Source organism: Anser brachyrhynchus, assembly GCF_964034855.1.
Source record: "Anser brachyrhynchus genome assembly, chromosome: 11".
Lineage (NCBI taxonomy): Eukaryota > Metazoa > Chordata > Aves > Anseriformes > Anatidae > Anser > Anser brachyrhynchus.
Window position 1 is genome coordinate 12239091 of NC_137706.1, and position 15715 is coordinate 12254805.

General features: G+C 39.9%; 1 protein-coding gene across 2 annotated transcripts; it reads left to right on the forward strand.

Moving 5' to 3' along the window:
- Positions 1-5873: 5873 nt before the first annotated feature.
- On the forward strand, positions 5874-10270 carry RAMAC (RNA guanine-7 methyltransferase activating subunit). 2 transcript variants are annotated; one of them, XM_080607735.1, is made up of 3 exons: positions 5874-6028; positions 7253-7417; positions 9023-10270. In XM_080607735.1, exons 2-3 carry the CDS (start codon positions 7254-7256, stop codon positions 9210-9212), a joined length of 354 nt encoding a protein of 117 aa, XP_080463861.1. In that variant the 5' UTR covers positions 5874-6028; position 7253; the 3' UTR covers positions 9213-10270. The 2 variants fall into 2 exon arrangements, with proteins under 2 accessions (XP_080463861.1, XP_080463862.1); XM_080607736.1 differs by having other exon boundaries at positions 6014-6508.
- Positions 10271-15715: the final 5445 nt, after the last annotated feature.

The following is a 15715-nucleotide window of genomic DNA, read 5'->3' on the forward strand; positions in this document are numbered from 1 at the left end:
AGCTAATGCACTTGCTTTACACCACATCTTGCTTTAGCACGGTGTGGCCTCGATACAAATCGGTCTCTCAGAGAAATACTGTTTTACTTTTTTTTTTTTTTTAAATTACTTCAGATTAAGAATACACTCCAGACTTGAAGTAGTATAAAGTTGGCCTATACTTCAGCCTTTGCTTTCTTTAATGGCCCTTAACCTTAAGAGGAACTGCGGAGAACTTTCAAGACGTCTCCGTATGTGCAAAGGGAAGACAAGAAAGAAGAGAGACAAGTTCTGTGCTAACTAACAGAGTCCTGGTAAGCTCAGGGGTACAATGGGAGACCTGGGTATCCCCTTTGGAGGCTGAATATTTGGCTTTGTGTCCCAGGCAGCTGATTGCCATGCAACACGCAAACTGCATAAACCATCAAACCCAGGAGAAATGCTAGACGCTTACTAAAAAGGCATAACCATTTCCTTCTGCCAGACCCTAGGTTTTGCAAGGGCCCGAGTCCCTGATTTAAACACAACACAAATCATTACCAGATGTGCATGTCAGGGCCCCAAGTGCACTGACAGGCCTTAATTGCCCTGACCACCCCCCCCCCAGCACTTCCCCCATGCCCCTGCCTAGGGCCCAGCTCAGCCCTGGGCTCCGGTCCCCTCACAGGGGTGCTGCAGCACCCGACTGGCCTCGGGTTTGTCTCGTCCCCACAGACATCTCTGTCCCTCTGGGCTGCTGGGGGGCTGTGGGATGGGTCCCTGCCCCACCCTCTGTGCTGTTGTGTCCAGCTCCTGCTCCCTGTCCCTCACTGCCCCCCGCCAGTGAAGAGGAAATTCCCTGCACTCCCCTTCCAAACTCAGCCAGGTGCTGCTAACTTGGATCTGACTTACTTGCCGGCATTTCACTGCAGCAGATTTAAATGTATCAGACTGGAGAGGAGCACTAGAAATGAGCCCAAACTAAAAAGAGATATCAAAATACAACAGAAAATTGAGTATGAATACAATCCAGTCCTAGAAACTTCTGCAAGTACCTCCTTTACATTTTGCAAGTACCTTTACAATAGGCAAATCCATGGCAGCACTGATTCATACCTCCCCACTCACAGGATTGCTTGACATCTAAAAAGCGGCTGGGTTGGAGTTCAGACAGTCTGACGATTAGGATGAGTTTAATACCTTAACGTTTGGCGACGCCATTTTCCGACTTTCAAACAATTCCACACAAGTGTGCTTTCAGAATATTCCTCCCACCGTTCTCCATCTGCGTGGTACCTCCGTCTGGGAAAGAACATAACCTGTGCACCAGATGTGCTACGCAAAAACCCCTGCCTGCCCTTCAGCCACAGCATGCGTGCCTCCGCGGGGTCTAACCCACCTCCACCCCAAATGAGGAACATATGGAGCACCATGAATGGCAGGAACAAGACTTCCCTTTGAACTACATTCCCCCTATCAAAGGGCCCTCTGTCTTGCCTTCTCGTCCGTTCCTCTGGGTAATCATAAGGAAAGAACTGAGCGTTTGGAAAAGCCTCCTGGGGACAAATTCATTTCTCGTGTAACTCTGCTGAAGTTAATGGTGTTGCACCATGGATTAAAATGGCACCATAATATTAAAAAACAGAGACAGCATACTACTCTGTAATTACTGTCTAAGAGAGCAAAAATAATAAAAATGATTCATTCTTACAGACCCCAAAGGGCACAGCTGGCTTAGTCAGTTTAAAAGGTGAAGATAAAAGAAGGCAGCTAGAATGTAGTGATTTTTAATTTGTATATATATATATATATATGTATAAATGACAGTCAGATAACACCACCTCTGCATTAATTTTAAGAACAACATGCTAGAAATATAACTTAATGTGACTGCAAGTTTTAAAAGACTGATAACAGAAATAGCTCTTAAGAAAATTAAAGGCCTCCTTTCATACTGCCGTAAATTAGGAACAAATTCCTTTTAATCAAGAGTTACGCTGTTGTAAGCTTAATGCAAAGGAATTGGGCCCCACAGCAGCAAAATGGCTATTCTGTAACACAATCAAACACCAGGACTCGCATTTTACCATTCTCATAAAAAAAAGGACAATGTTATTTTTTTAGGCAGTTAACATTTAAAGGTCATTGTTACGGGAAGGAAACATTTCTTGTATTAAGTTTAGTGAAGTTGGCAGAAACGGTGCAGTCTGTTCCTTCATGGACTTCGCTTTACAATACCATATGGAGGTGTGTGAAAGGCACTCTGAAGCTCAGTGACACCATGCAATATAACAGCAAAGGCAAGGCAGAGATCTGATAGAATTACTGCACGGGCTTCAGAGGCATTTGTCAGCAACAGCTGTTATATCTCAGTCTTTCTTGTTATTTAAGTGAGATTCATCTAGGCAATAATCCTTTCCAGCCACAGGAATAATACCCCATGATGAGACTTGATCTTCCAAGCACAGGAGGGTCCAGAGAAAGAGCACAACTCTAAATATTTCTAGAGATCGGCTAAGGAGCATCTCTGCTCACCTATCTCTCAGTGCAAGGAATGATCCAGCAAATACCTGACCATCATTAGTTACTCAGATGTCCCCTGGTGGTCTTATGGCCTCTTACACGCACAGGAACACAGCTTTCCTTTCATGTGTAATCAATAACAAGGCTGCCACACGCACCCTTTGTACCTGCCTTTAGCCAGAACACAAAGCCTTGCTCTCTCTAACAGTGCCAGACATCACCATTTCCTAGAATGAATTATCTGGGGAAGTCAGTTTTTATTGTGCAAACAAACCAGGCTTTCAGTTACACTGAGAAAATAAAGGGAAAAAAAAAAAAGGGGGTCGTGGTGGTGTGGAATTAGCTAACAGGAAATCACTGAACAGATTCAGCACACACACACACACAAAAAAAAATCAGAGTTTTGACGATAAATTTTCACTAAAATATTACCTAATATAAGATACAGTATGTTTTTTAAAGACAAACACACAGACAGACAAAAACAGCGGGATCAATAGCAGTGTATGGAGGTTTCTCTTCCTATTTGTTTATAGAAAAAAATTTCCTTGATCAGACAGGCCACAATTACAAGGGATGTTGTACTCCTTAGCTGATTTCTCCAGGTAGATATCAACATTGAATTAAAAGGGTTCCTCCTGTTTAAAGATATAGAAATGTTCAAAAATATAGTTCTCCTTTTTTCCTGCTACCAAGATACATGCTAACTTTTCATTAAAAATGCTGCAGCTGTCAACCTCTACTGAGATAAAGCAATCAACCTAGTCATAAAGAAGTGAAAAATTGTAAAAAATGTAAGACTTTAAACAAATAAAACTTTAATAATTTTTTTCCTGTTTTCTTCTTGCTATGGGATGGTTCTCCTGTACAAAAGACTTATTTCTTTTCCCCAAAAGTGACCATAATAACAAGGGCTAGAAATAAATTTTTAAATGAAAGCCGAATATAATGAAAACACGTGAGTCCCAATGCTGGGGATTTATGTAAAACGTCAATCACAAAGTCTTGTGACAGAACAGTAAGAGTTATCAATACTAAACAATTATAAAAAGAACTGCAATTTCCCATTGTTTCAGGGCAGACAAGAGTCTGCTAGTTTTAGTGTACGTTCCTTTGTTCGTCAGAAAGATTCACAGTACAAAAGCTCCAGTAATTTCCAATAGGCTGAAAGGAACATTTCTTAGTTTAAAAATTAGAAGATAAAGCTTCTTCTAACAGTACTACATTTAACATAATGAAATCGATAGAAAAAAGCAAAACCTTTGAGGCTTTATCACACTACAGTAGACTTCAGAGATGCTGATTACGAGATTGTGTTTGTACTAAAACAACACATTAATTACCCAGAGAGGCTTGAAGTGAGGAGAAAGACTGCAAGAGTGGATTATCAAGCCCTCAGTCTTGACAACACTTGGAGCTAGACCTTTTAAGTACCTGGCCACCTATGTAGGTATGTGTGATGTGAAACTCTTAGTGGGTGTTGAGAGCCCTACTTGGTGCCAATATTCATTTTTGTGTGTCTTTATTCCTTTAAAAATCACCTGTCACTTTGGCTTTTTCACATGCGGTTTGAACTTCAGTATTACTTCTACAAGAGATCTTAAGAAACTGCCCAGATTATGATCTCCTTCTTGATGTTATAACCTATAGCAGGCAAAAAGGCACGTCATGAAAAAGATCCAAAGCACAAATATCTTAATTATATATATATATATATATATATATATGAACTACTCTGATTTAGCCATTCCCTGCAAGTGTTCTCCTATGTGGAATATGCTGATCAGAGCACCTTAGCAAAATTATAATTTCTGAAGTATGCTGCTCACGGTGTTTACAACCAGTGCATGCCTTCAAAACATTTATATGTGCTTAGATTATGCATGTGCTTAAATGTATGGATGACTCAAGTCTATAATTAAAAGTTTAATATTAAAATAAGTTTTCTCTTTTAATGAAAAATGTAATCCATGAAACAGCAGACTAGAGTCTCAAAACAATATTACCATTGTATTAAGGATCATCTTATGAATTTTATGCATGAAATCCTCTGTAGACACACCTGAAATTGCAATATCCAGTGGTCAAAATGAAACATGTCTGGGGAAGAAATAAAACCCTACTTATTTCTGCCCAGTTTAAAAGGGCAGTCAGTAGAACAGGGATTATGTGGGGAAAACATAAGCTAAAATATATTATTTTTTAGCAGCAATGACAATTAGTTTGGCTTAGAACTAGGCTAAGATATTTGCATTAGGCTGTTTGGATTGAGGTCATCATTTCTATTCCACAAGAGACAACACACTCCTGCTATAGGTCATGCAGGAGAGCAGACTGTAATTATTTCTGTTTATTTCAAACAAAGGGCACTTATTTTGGTCTAACAATTTTGGAGAATTGGATGCCGCTATCACTGTTGCTGGGGTATTTTCTTTAAAATGATGTACTTGATTATCAGTCTCTATGCTTTGCTAGTGCCTGTGAGCATAGCAGGGGCCCTGAGCTTATACAAAAAAATACAATAAAACCATCGTTATCTTAAAGGGTCCTACAAAATGTCCTTTTTTTTTTTTTTTTTTTTTTTTTTTTTTTTTTTTTTTGTAATACAGAGCATAAGAGACAATGCTCTGTTTGAAAAATCTAAAATTACTGGCTTAGGAAATGTGGAAAATCGTCAGCAATGTAAAGACTTGTAACATCTACATCATGGAAACAGTGCAAGTAGGGGAACATGGACACAAATACCATTTATTCTACAGGAAGGCCTCGATGCCACCAGTCCTTCAGAAAAGGGAGGCAACGCGGCATCCCTATACTGTAAATCCTCAGGGCAGCGAGCTGCTGCCAAGCACTGTGGCAGTCCATAAATCAGTAACAACGCCCGGAGCCGCAGAGGTACACAAGCGGAGCTGCAGTTCCTGCTTTGAGCTGTTCACCTGCCCGGGACCTTGCCGAGGAAGGTTTTGAAGCCCACGCGTAACTTTGTGTGTGGAAGGAAACGTGCAGCACTGGGCGGGCGCGCAAATACATGGCTGGAGCAGGTGCTGAGACACAGCATGAAGAATACAGCTTCTACTGTGGTTGCACAGTATTATTCAGCTGCCAAAAAGGCTTCACTCAATCTTTCTTTCCTCACTTAGAAGTCAATGCACCTCGGCACCTTTTTGGTCCTGACATACACTCGGATCGCATTGTCAACCCCCACCACAGGGCTATGTCTGTAGGCACCGGGCCGGTTTCGCCCCCTTCAGTTGTCCCGATCCAAACTGTCTCCCTAAAACCTGCCGGGAAAGGGCCACGCGCATCTCTACGCTATTTATGTCAGGGCACTTTGCATCAAATCCCAATTTCGGGGAACCTGCCCTCCGTCCACCCCTACGAGCCCCTCCGCCGGGGCCAGCGCCCCCTGAGGCCGGGGTCCCCTCAGCCGGCCGCGGCTCCGTGAGGGGCCGGCGGCCCCGGGAGGCGCCGCCCCGGTGTCGGCGGGAAGCGGCGGGGCCCGGCCCGGAAGAGGAGGGCTCGGGGCGGCGGCGGCTGGCGGCGCAGGGTGAGGGGAGCGGCGGCTGCGGGGGGCGACGGTGGCGGGGAGGGGAGGCCGGCCGCTCCTCTCAGGCGGCTCCGGCGGAGCTGCAGAGGGGGGAAGGCGGCTCTGGCCCGGCCGGGAGCGAAAGGGAGGGGAGCGAAGCCCGTCCCTTCCAGGCTGCGTTGGGCCTTAGGCGAGGGAAGGCGACTGTCTTCCCTGCTGTCAGCCCCAAAGCCTGTAGGAGGTACAATTTCGGTCTCAGGATCCACAAAACTCCCGTCTTCTTCCTTCCCTCCTGTTTGCAGGTGCTGCCTGCAAATCTTCAGGAGGCAGCAGAAGACCTTAATCTGGAAGTCAGAGACAAGGACCTTTAATGCTCTAGATTAGCCAGGGCCTGTCAAAACAGTAGGTGTAGTGCTTTTTTGTAGTGTTAGGGCCAGACTGTTACCGATGGGCAACGCTAGGTAGTGCCAACTTCTGCAGGGCAAATTCATATATAAGCAGGTGAATAAGTAAACTAAGACCTTAAATACAAATCCCATTTGAGAAGTGCGTTATGAGGCAATTTAAAATCATCTTGGGTGCTATTCTTTCTCTGAATCAAATTATTAAAACAAAAATTATTGTAAATAAGTAATTATTTTGCTTTGCAGGCTATAATTATCTATAAGGTCTGCATTACATTCTGCCATAGCAAAATTCTCAAATTGATTGTAGTAATGTTTTTCCTGCAAGGAATGGATTAGGAGTGGCCTGAAAGTGCCTTCTTAAGAAATATTTTTTTCTATTACTAACCTTCAGAAACGCCCCATTTCTTTCAACCACAATGCATCACACTCAAAATTGATTCAAAGGCACTGCTGTGTAATGGCTGACTATATTAGCTATTAATCTGAGTTGACCTTTTCCTGCATGCATGGAGTCCCTTAAAACCAATCCCAGTGTTTAGACAGATCAGTGTTTGCATATCCACTATATACGTCCAAAGACCGGACATGCAATTGGAATTGATTTCTGTAAGGCATGTCCTTCATTGTCTCGACTCTCCAGAACAGGCTGTTTTGTTTGTATTTGTGGTCTTAGGTCATCAAGACAGCAAGCATCAAGTCATCTGTGCTATTGTGCTCACCTGACAGTGTAACTTCTCATTGTCCTTTATTTGCCCTAAGTGGATTGTGGTAGTTGTTACAGTAAGTCTTCAGACATCATTAAAGCCCCTTCTATTGTGTTTATACTTAAAATTTTCAGGATGACTTCGTTGGTAGACATGCCCCTGGATTACGAAAAGATGTTTGCTCATCGGTTCACATCAGATGATAAAGAATACCAAGAATACCTGAAACGCCCTGCAGATCTCCCTCCTATTGTTGAAGAATGGAGAAACAGATCTGGTGGCAACCAGAGAAGAGAACGGTACTGATGTCTATTTTTTAAAACTGTCGGTAGTTTCACAAATACACGGTTAAAAGATCACTTACTTATTTCAAAATAAAGTTAGGAATTTGTACTGTTAACAGAAGTATCCTTCATAGTTACGTATGGTTAAGGTAAAGAGTCTTATTTGAAAAGTAGTGAGGTTTTATGTTTTCTAATACTGAAAGCTTTGATCTTTGTGTAAAAGTATAAACTAAATTGCTTTTCTGAAAGGAATGAGCTGGAACCACTGAACCCATTGCCTTGGGGCTTGTTCCTGCTCAGTCAGGAATACTTTTTCCAGAGGGGAAAGATGGGAGTTCTGCAAAACAAAGTAGCCTATTTTCTGTTGGATAATAATTAGCAGGAAAATATGTGAAGGAACAGGCTAATAACATGATTATCTGTCGCTAGCTGTCCAAAAAACTTTTCATTTGTAACCTAAGTATTTGCTGCACTGTTAGACTAGCCTGCATTTCTTTTATTAGAAATATCTGTAAAATCCATCATGTCTGTCTAGCAAGTGCAATATTAACTGCCTACTGCAAAATATTTTGAATCATATTATTTTTCCAGAATGTAATTGTAGCTTTTTATTTAATCCTTGACAGTAACGTCTGATTTTCATGTGACTGAGAAGGGACAATTACAGCATATAGCACATTTGGTAATACTAACATCAGACTTCATATTTAAGTAAACTCCCGTATACCTAACAGTTGTGAAGACTTCTTAGATAAATATCTAAATAAGATTTGTGCCTTATCTGAAGAAAAGGACAGCATTCTAACTTTTTATTACTCTAGAAAGTTGTCATCAAGTTAAACCCCAAATCAGTTTCTACAGATTTAAAAAAAAATAAAATCAACAGAGATGTTCCTTAAATGTGTACAAAACTTTGTTCTTCTTTGAACTGATGAACTGTTGCACCTACTCTTTGTTCACAAAACAGACTTCATGTAAATGTTGTCTACGCTGTATTTGACCACACCACTGAGATATCCAAACAAAAATGATTGCTTGGCAGCTCAGGTGTCCATAGCAATAGTGCTACAGTGGAAAAGCCACAATTTAGTCCGAACGATGGCTAAATACCACTGATAAGGAGCTCCCTGAGTGTAGTTAAGTTATGCTATATACTCACACTCTGTCAGCTTGGGAATCAACAGGAGACTATGAAGCAATTAGTAATATGTGCAAATTCCAAGAGTATGCTGTTAGGTAACTGAATTGTACATAAGCCTGCTTTGCCACAGCTTTCAGCCATGAAGCTACTAGACTGAACCTGGCTTCAGTACAGCTACAGATGAACCTTCTGGTTGTTTTTTTCAGTATATGGTCTGTTAGAGTTTCTATTTAAAGTTCCAGCAGTGGCTCTAATGCCTATAGAATGCTTTGTGCTAGGAAACAGACTGTCCTTCCACCGCTCAGCAAATCACGTATTGAGTCGTAGTAAGAAATTAATGAATAATCTGAGGTGACTGTTGATACATTTTCATCTGTTTGTCATAAAAAAGATAAGTAGTTAATTGTTATGTAACTGTTTATACACTCAGTTTTAAAAGTTTACAATTTGTGCAAATCCTTTGTTTCTTTTTATTGCAGGTTTCAAGATGGCAGGTATTTTAGAGGGGACAGATACAACTGGCAAGGTGACCACAGATCTAATCAGAGGCCAGAAAGAGGTTGGGGTAACAACTACCAGCAGCACAGACAAGGACAATCTTATTCTTCCCACTATGGACAATATGGCTACAACTCCTATAACCCAGGGCCTCGTTACCATCCTTACTGATGGTACTTGTGGTTGGAAAGTCCAGTAATACTATGTGATGAGTTAGATTTTTGACTTTGTTTGTCTTCAGTTTTCTTATTTTTCACGGTTTATAGATAACTGAAGAATCCATATTCAAGTCCATTGTTGTTTATCTGTAGCAGGAACTGAAAAAGGGAATACCTTTTATTAATAATAAAAGCATATTCTACAATTTGCTTAGTCTGTAGATCTTAGATTAAATTTGTCTTATATTCTTTTGTCTCCACCACTGAGATTCTCTCTGTTACATTTTAGAAAATGAGGCAGGTCAGGGGAAGATGGCTGTAGCTTGTCTGCAGCCTGTAGAAGTTTGTTACATTGTCTTAAGACAGTTCTTTTTTGAAGTGACATGCTGTGTCTTTCTCCGGAGAGAATCTCCTAGTTTGACTTTTGATAGTGAGAAAAGATCAGTTTGAATTTCAGATGCCTTAAAAAGGAGAAAAAAGATACTATTACAGAAATATTTTATGGGGTTGGTATTTATGAAAACTCAAAAGAGGAACTCTTTAGGTATTTGGTAGAAGTGTGATATCTCAATATTTAATTTATTGGGATAAAACAATTGTAGGACAGAAATAAGATCTTGCATATAAGATAAATTCCTGTCTGTTGAGTTAATGGGTTCAATTTATGTGCAGTATTCCTCTTAAAAACATGGTCTAACAATTGGAATAAGAGTTAAGTAGTTTAAATATGTATCCTCTTACTCTGGTAGTTCAGTGGTACTCAAGTTTTACCTGATAAGTGATACTAGACTTAGATTAATTTGTAACATCTTAAAATAATTTTGGTATGTGCATAATGTATTTTGGATTTCCATTTCAGTAAAGCTGTAAAACTGTGATGTCTGTTGTTAATTAGTTTGTATGAGACACTTTGTGGATGTTATAGAAGAAAGGAACCATAATCAATACTGTTTGTATCATACTTTGTTTCATGAGAAAATAGCATAAGCAGCAAACAGTGGGTTTTTTGGTTCATGGAATTTAAGTCCCATGTTTTAATTACTCACACAATAAAAGTATTTCATGTTTAAAGATGTTTCTGAATACTTCTGAAATCTACTTTTGAAACATTCAGAATTTTAACATTCATCTAGGCTGACAGCTGCTCAAGAAGCAGTACTAACAGATAAGTGTTAATACTGGACAGCTGTTGGTTTAAATTAGATGAGTGGCCTACTCAGCTAAAATAAAGAGGATGAGACACTGATTAATTAGAAGTCTGGAGTGTTAATCCTCTAACTTACTTTTGACCATAATAGGGTCAAAGTTCTCTATTTCACCATTAACATGATAAGCTAATTTGTGTCAGGAGAGCAGTGCATTTCTTTCTACTTGACATCTTCAGCTGTTGTACAGAAACACAGAGCCATCCCTGCTGACTGTTGGATAAATCATGACATTATGTGATAAGTTCAAATTACTGCATCTCCCTTTAAAAACAAAGAATAAATATAGAAGTCAAAAGCACCATCTCAGCTCAAGGTGCTTTTGAAAACTAAAGAGCATATTTACTGTTGATCTTAGAAACGTGCTGTGTGCAGCTTTAGCATGGAATCATTTAGCTTGGAAAAGACCTTTAAGATCATTAAGTTCATCACCTAGCACTACTGAGTCCACCAGTAAACCACATCCCTAAGCACCACATCCACACATCTCCAGGGATGGCAACTCTGTGACTGCCCACTCCAGGGCAGCCTGTTCCAATGCCTAACCATCCTTTCTGTGAAGAAATTCATCCTGACATCTAATTCGAACCTCCTCTGGCAGAACTTGAGGCTGCTTCCTATCGCATGTCACCTGAGAAAAGACACCAACACCCATCATACCACAGCCTCCTTTCAAGTATTTGTAGATGGCAATGAGGTCACCCCTCAGCCTTCTTTCCTCTAGACTAAAGAGCCCCAGTTCCCTCAGCTGCTCCTCTTGTCTTGTTTTCTAGCTCCTTTGCCAGCTTCGTTGCTCTTTGCATTCCAGCAACTCAGTATCTTGTGGTGAGGGGCCCAAAACTGAACACAGTACTTGAGGTGTAGTCTCACCAGTGCCGAGTATAGGGTACACAGTCTGTGAAGCAAAAGCTGTGGTGGTTAAAAGTGGCTCCACCTACCTGTTCAGTTCTTTCATTTTCCCCTTTTCAGACAATATTAAGAGCTTTGATACAATATTTAATATCGTACTCCCTGACGTACTTGCCTTGAATTCAGTTGTTTAACTTTAGAAATGTTACAGTGAACGGTTCATTCTTCCTTGAGAAGTTCTAAAGGATGAAATGCCCTTTTAACCCTTGATAATTAACCCCCATTACTATGGAAGAGCTGTTACACCAGGGAATATAAGGTTAGCCAAAGTTACTCTCTGTGCACTATCAAAAGCCTGCAAGGTGGTTTGGTGGAATTCCTTTTTAACGCAGAGTCTCATGCAAGGAGCCATATAACCCAGACTCCTACCTCCAAGAAAGGAGCGCTTCTCTTTCTGCAAAGAGCCTGACACTGCCTTCTGTGCCAGGGAAGCCAGGCTGTGCCAGGATATTCTTCCTCCTTGCCATCTGGAGTAGCATCTCAGGTTGAAATAAAACCTGGCAAAAGGAATGGGTTCTCTCATCTGTTGCTTATCCTCAAAAGCCCAATAACTATTTTAATTTTAGTGTCTTTCAGCTAATGAATGAAGAATCTACAACATTGTGGCCAAGCTGTAGAAGAAGATATATTAGGGTGGCCTAAATGGGTGCTACAGCTTTAGAATAACACATTGTATGACCTCAGGTGTCATATTCAGAGTTTCTTGACCAAGTGATCAGGAGAGACACCAAGGCCACTGCAGCTTCTGGTTTCTCTTTCTTTACGTCCCCGACTCCTGTTATTGACCACCTGTCTCACCATTAAAACTCTCAATTCAACTTCAAGGGATGGTATGATTTACAAAACTTCCTTGTAATAATTATGGCAAGAATATATATATTTTTTATGGATGCATTTCTAAGTAAATGCATATCTTGCACTAGACAAAAAGATAAACAGAATTTAATATATATTGTCCCCAAAAGTTTTTACTTGGATGAATTAGTATCTATGATAAAGTCCAGATTATTGCTTCTTTCAAGCTAAATAAAACCAGTAAGTACTGTCTCCAATCACAGTTTTTGCATTATGGTGCGTTACAGATGATAAAACTGAAACTAGATTAATTTTAACATTTGCAACTTCAAACACTGCAGAAATTGTTTGCTTTAAGTATGATGGAGATCGCAGGGTAAACATTAAAATTCAGTGTCTGGAATCTGACTTTAAGAGAACTCTTCCCTCTGACATTTGCTCAGACATCATTATTAACATGAATAAAACAAAAGAAAGATAAGTGTTATGTATTAAAAAATGACTGCCACGTTGCCAAGAGTTTAATAAATGCAGAAGTTTGACTTCAGCACTCGCAGCAGTCCTAAATCCCTTCCTGAACATATAAAGCAATTTTGTGCGGACAGTTAATTCATACTGGAGAATTATCACGCTAAATTACAGGTGTTGCAGCAAGCAACTTCCAAGAAAACTCAGTAGCTTTTGTAAAATTTCTTAACTAGAATTTTAAAAAATGCTAACCACTAAGCCACTAGCTACTTGAAGGCAAGAGAGTGCATAGAAAAATTCTTAGTGTGATTTGTGAGATACAATTTTCCAAGTGTTCACTGCTATTCAACCTCTATTTTATCCTAACTCTGCAGCTGGGAATAGAGATGCGCCGACGTGCTTCGAAAGGTTAGCTAGAAGCTGAAATACTTTCAAGAGGCTCTTTAAAAGATATTTCAGACAGTGAAAATAGTGTCGTATTTCTGATATACGTATAATTATCACTCAACTTCTAGAAAAAATGTATTTCGTCTCCCCCTGTTTAAATATATCTGAATGTATTTAAACTCCTACTATTAATTTGCTAATAAATATTCTCCTTAACCAAGAAACATGGTCACATTTGCTTCTTATATTGAGATGCTGAAAGGAAAGTTCTTTTTATATCAAATTTAAGCTAACGTTTCCTCTCCACTACCACTCCTATTCCTTACAATATCTCTGAATTATACAACTTTGGGTGAATTTTCTTACCTGATCCAACTTGTGCAGTCCCACCTCCTCTGGCTCTGACAAACAAGAGGGGTTAGGAATACGCGGCCCAGGAAGGGAAAACAGGACCGCTCCTTACAGCAGCGGCCGGCTGCCTTCGGAGCGTTTTTATGAAACTGCACCTCCCTTATGTTTCATTTGCCAATCAGGAAAAGTTACTATAATTTGTCTCCTGTATGTTAGAGCAAAGCTACATAATCCCACTTACATTATGCACAGCACTGGTGTTCGCATGATCGGAAACTAAACAAGATTATGGGGCAGGTCAGGTTTCCCTAAAAGTACCTGGGGAGTATGCAGCCTGATTCAAGACACACAGACACAAATCCTAGAGATCAAAACAGACTCCAGCGGCTCCAGAACTGCCAGGATGGTAGATGGCAGCTATAATATGGTGGTGCACAATGATCTTTCCTCTCAAGATGATTATTTTCACATTAGGCCCTGCAGGCTGGAATTTATTCTTGTTTACCATGGCCTATATTCTTCTTCAATAGGGCACGGACTGCACTCAGCGGTTGTCAGTCCTCATTTGTTTATGTGAACAGCGATGCTGAAATGTTATCTCTCTGCAGCTCACCCCCTTATTTTCTAAGTACTCTGTCCTACTAAGATGCAAATTTATTACAGAAGAGTTGGCAATCACTACATTTTCCTGTAAGTCTAATAACACAGGACATCATTTGTATTGGTTACCTTCTCTAATATTTCTAGCAAGTGGGAACACAAATAAGTGTTGTCTTTTTCCTAACACACAGATGCTTCTTTTTCTAGTAATACTTCAGCAGATGGGTAACTTTTTTCCACAAGTATGGGCCAGTGTTTTTATTTATTTATTTATTTTTAATGATTATTTTCATATTCTGTAATTCAAAACTTGCTTCACTAATAAAAGATGTATCAATATCAACTATAAAAGCTGCTCCTGCTCTTCATTTGAAGAAAAAACTTATCTATTCAGAAGATGAGTTAAAGTTCAGGAAGTGACTTAGCTATTTGTTATAGAACTACAAAAGCAAGCTTATTTGTGAAAAAAATCTAAAGGGAAAAACTTCCAACTGAAGATTCAAACAATTTTCAAACTGAAACTTGTTACACATTAAAAGAATGACAATAAGTTTCTTCAAAACTCTTTTACAGTGTGAGAGAAGACAATTTGGTAGTTATATACCTACATAAATTAATAATTTAAGATGATATTTAGTACTGTTTAGATAAAGGTGAAAAAATATCTCTCTATAAGCATACATAAACACATAAGATATTTGATATAGCTTTTGGCCACCGTGTCCCAAGCATTTGGCACAATCAGAGCTGATCAGAAAGCCAAAGTCATGTCTGAAGTTTGTTTCTGAAGAAATGCTTGAAAAGACTTATTTCCTATTGAAAAGACCTATTTCCTATTGAACATGCGATCAGTAAAAATAAGTTAATAGTGATAATTACCAAGTGCAACCAGCCCCAAGCTATTACATAATCGTTTTACATAATAAAAAAATTAAATTTTCCATGGCAAAAACTTGCCTTTTTTATGCTATAAGTTTTTCCTTTTTGTAGTCATCAAGTAACCTTGATTTATGAATCCCACTGAGCTCTCAAAACGAAGTATCTTTAAGAATAAGTTCTTATGTGCTGCAGTGTTTTTAATGGCACAAGCACTTGAATACAGCAAATGAAACCCTTGGAGTTTAGGTTTAGTGCAAGAGCTCTGCGTGGATACATGTTCTCTTCGGATCAGTATTACTCATGCAGATGCCACATGCTCACAATACCCACCCTGAAACAAATGGATGCAGCATCAGACTTGGGGTACATATGCCCACCTCTAATCCACAGCTGCAGCTAAACTGCTGCAAGAACATAAAGGAGCTTAACCTTAAACTGCCACAGGGGCAAATCCTATTTCTCCAGCCCTGCAGCTCAGAGGATATTTCCATCAGCAGAACTATGTTTTTTTGTTGTCCTAAGGTAAGATGGGACTGGGGAGGGTACCTTGTACAGCCCAGGCAGAGACTAGAAGGAGCACTGCTGAGTTAAAGGAACAGTTGTTTCGTGGCCATTTGCTCTTGTATACTGAACCCTTTAGGGGAAAATATGTTTTAAATATGGTTATCAATTGACTTTAATGCCCCTCCACAGCCTGGGGAAAAAAAAAAAAAAAAAGAGAAATTCTTTCTTCCTCTAGACTCCAGGGACCTCCGCAGCCTACACCAAGCTGGCAGAATATGGACTCAGGAAGCAGTTAAGCAGCTGGCTCATTACACTGGCAGAGTTTTCGAGCCCTTAAGAAAGGTGGATAGATCCAGGGAATGACAAACAAATAGCTATTGATGACATATCCTGCAGTCTGCGTAAATCCCACTGAAGA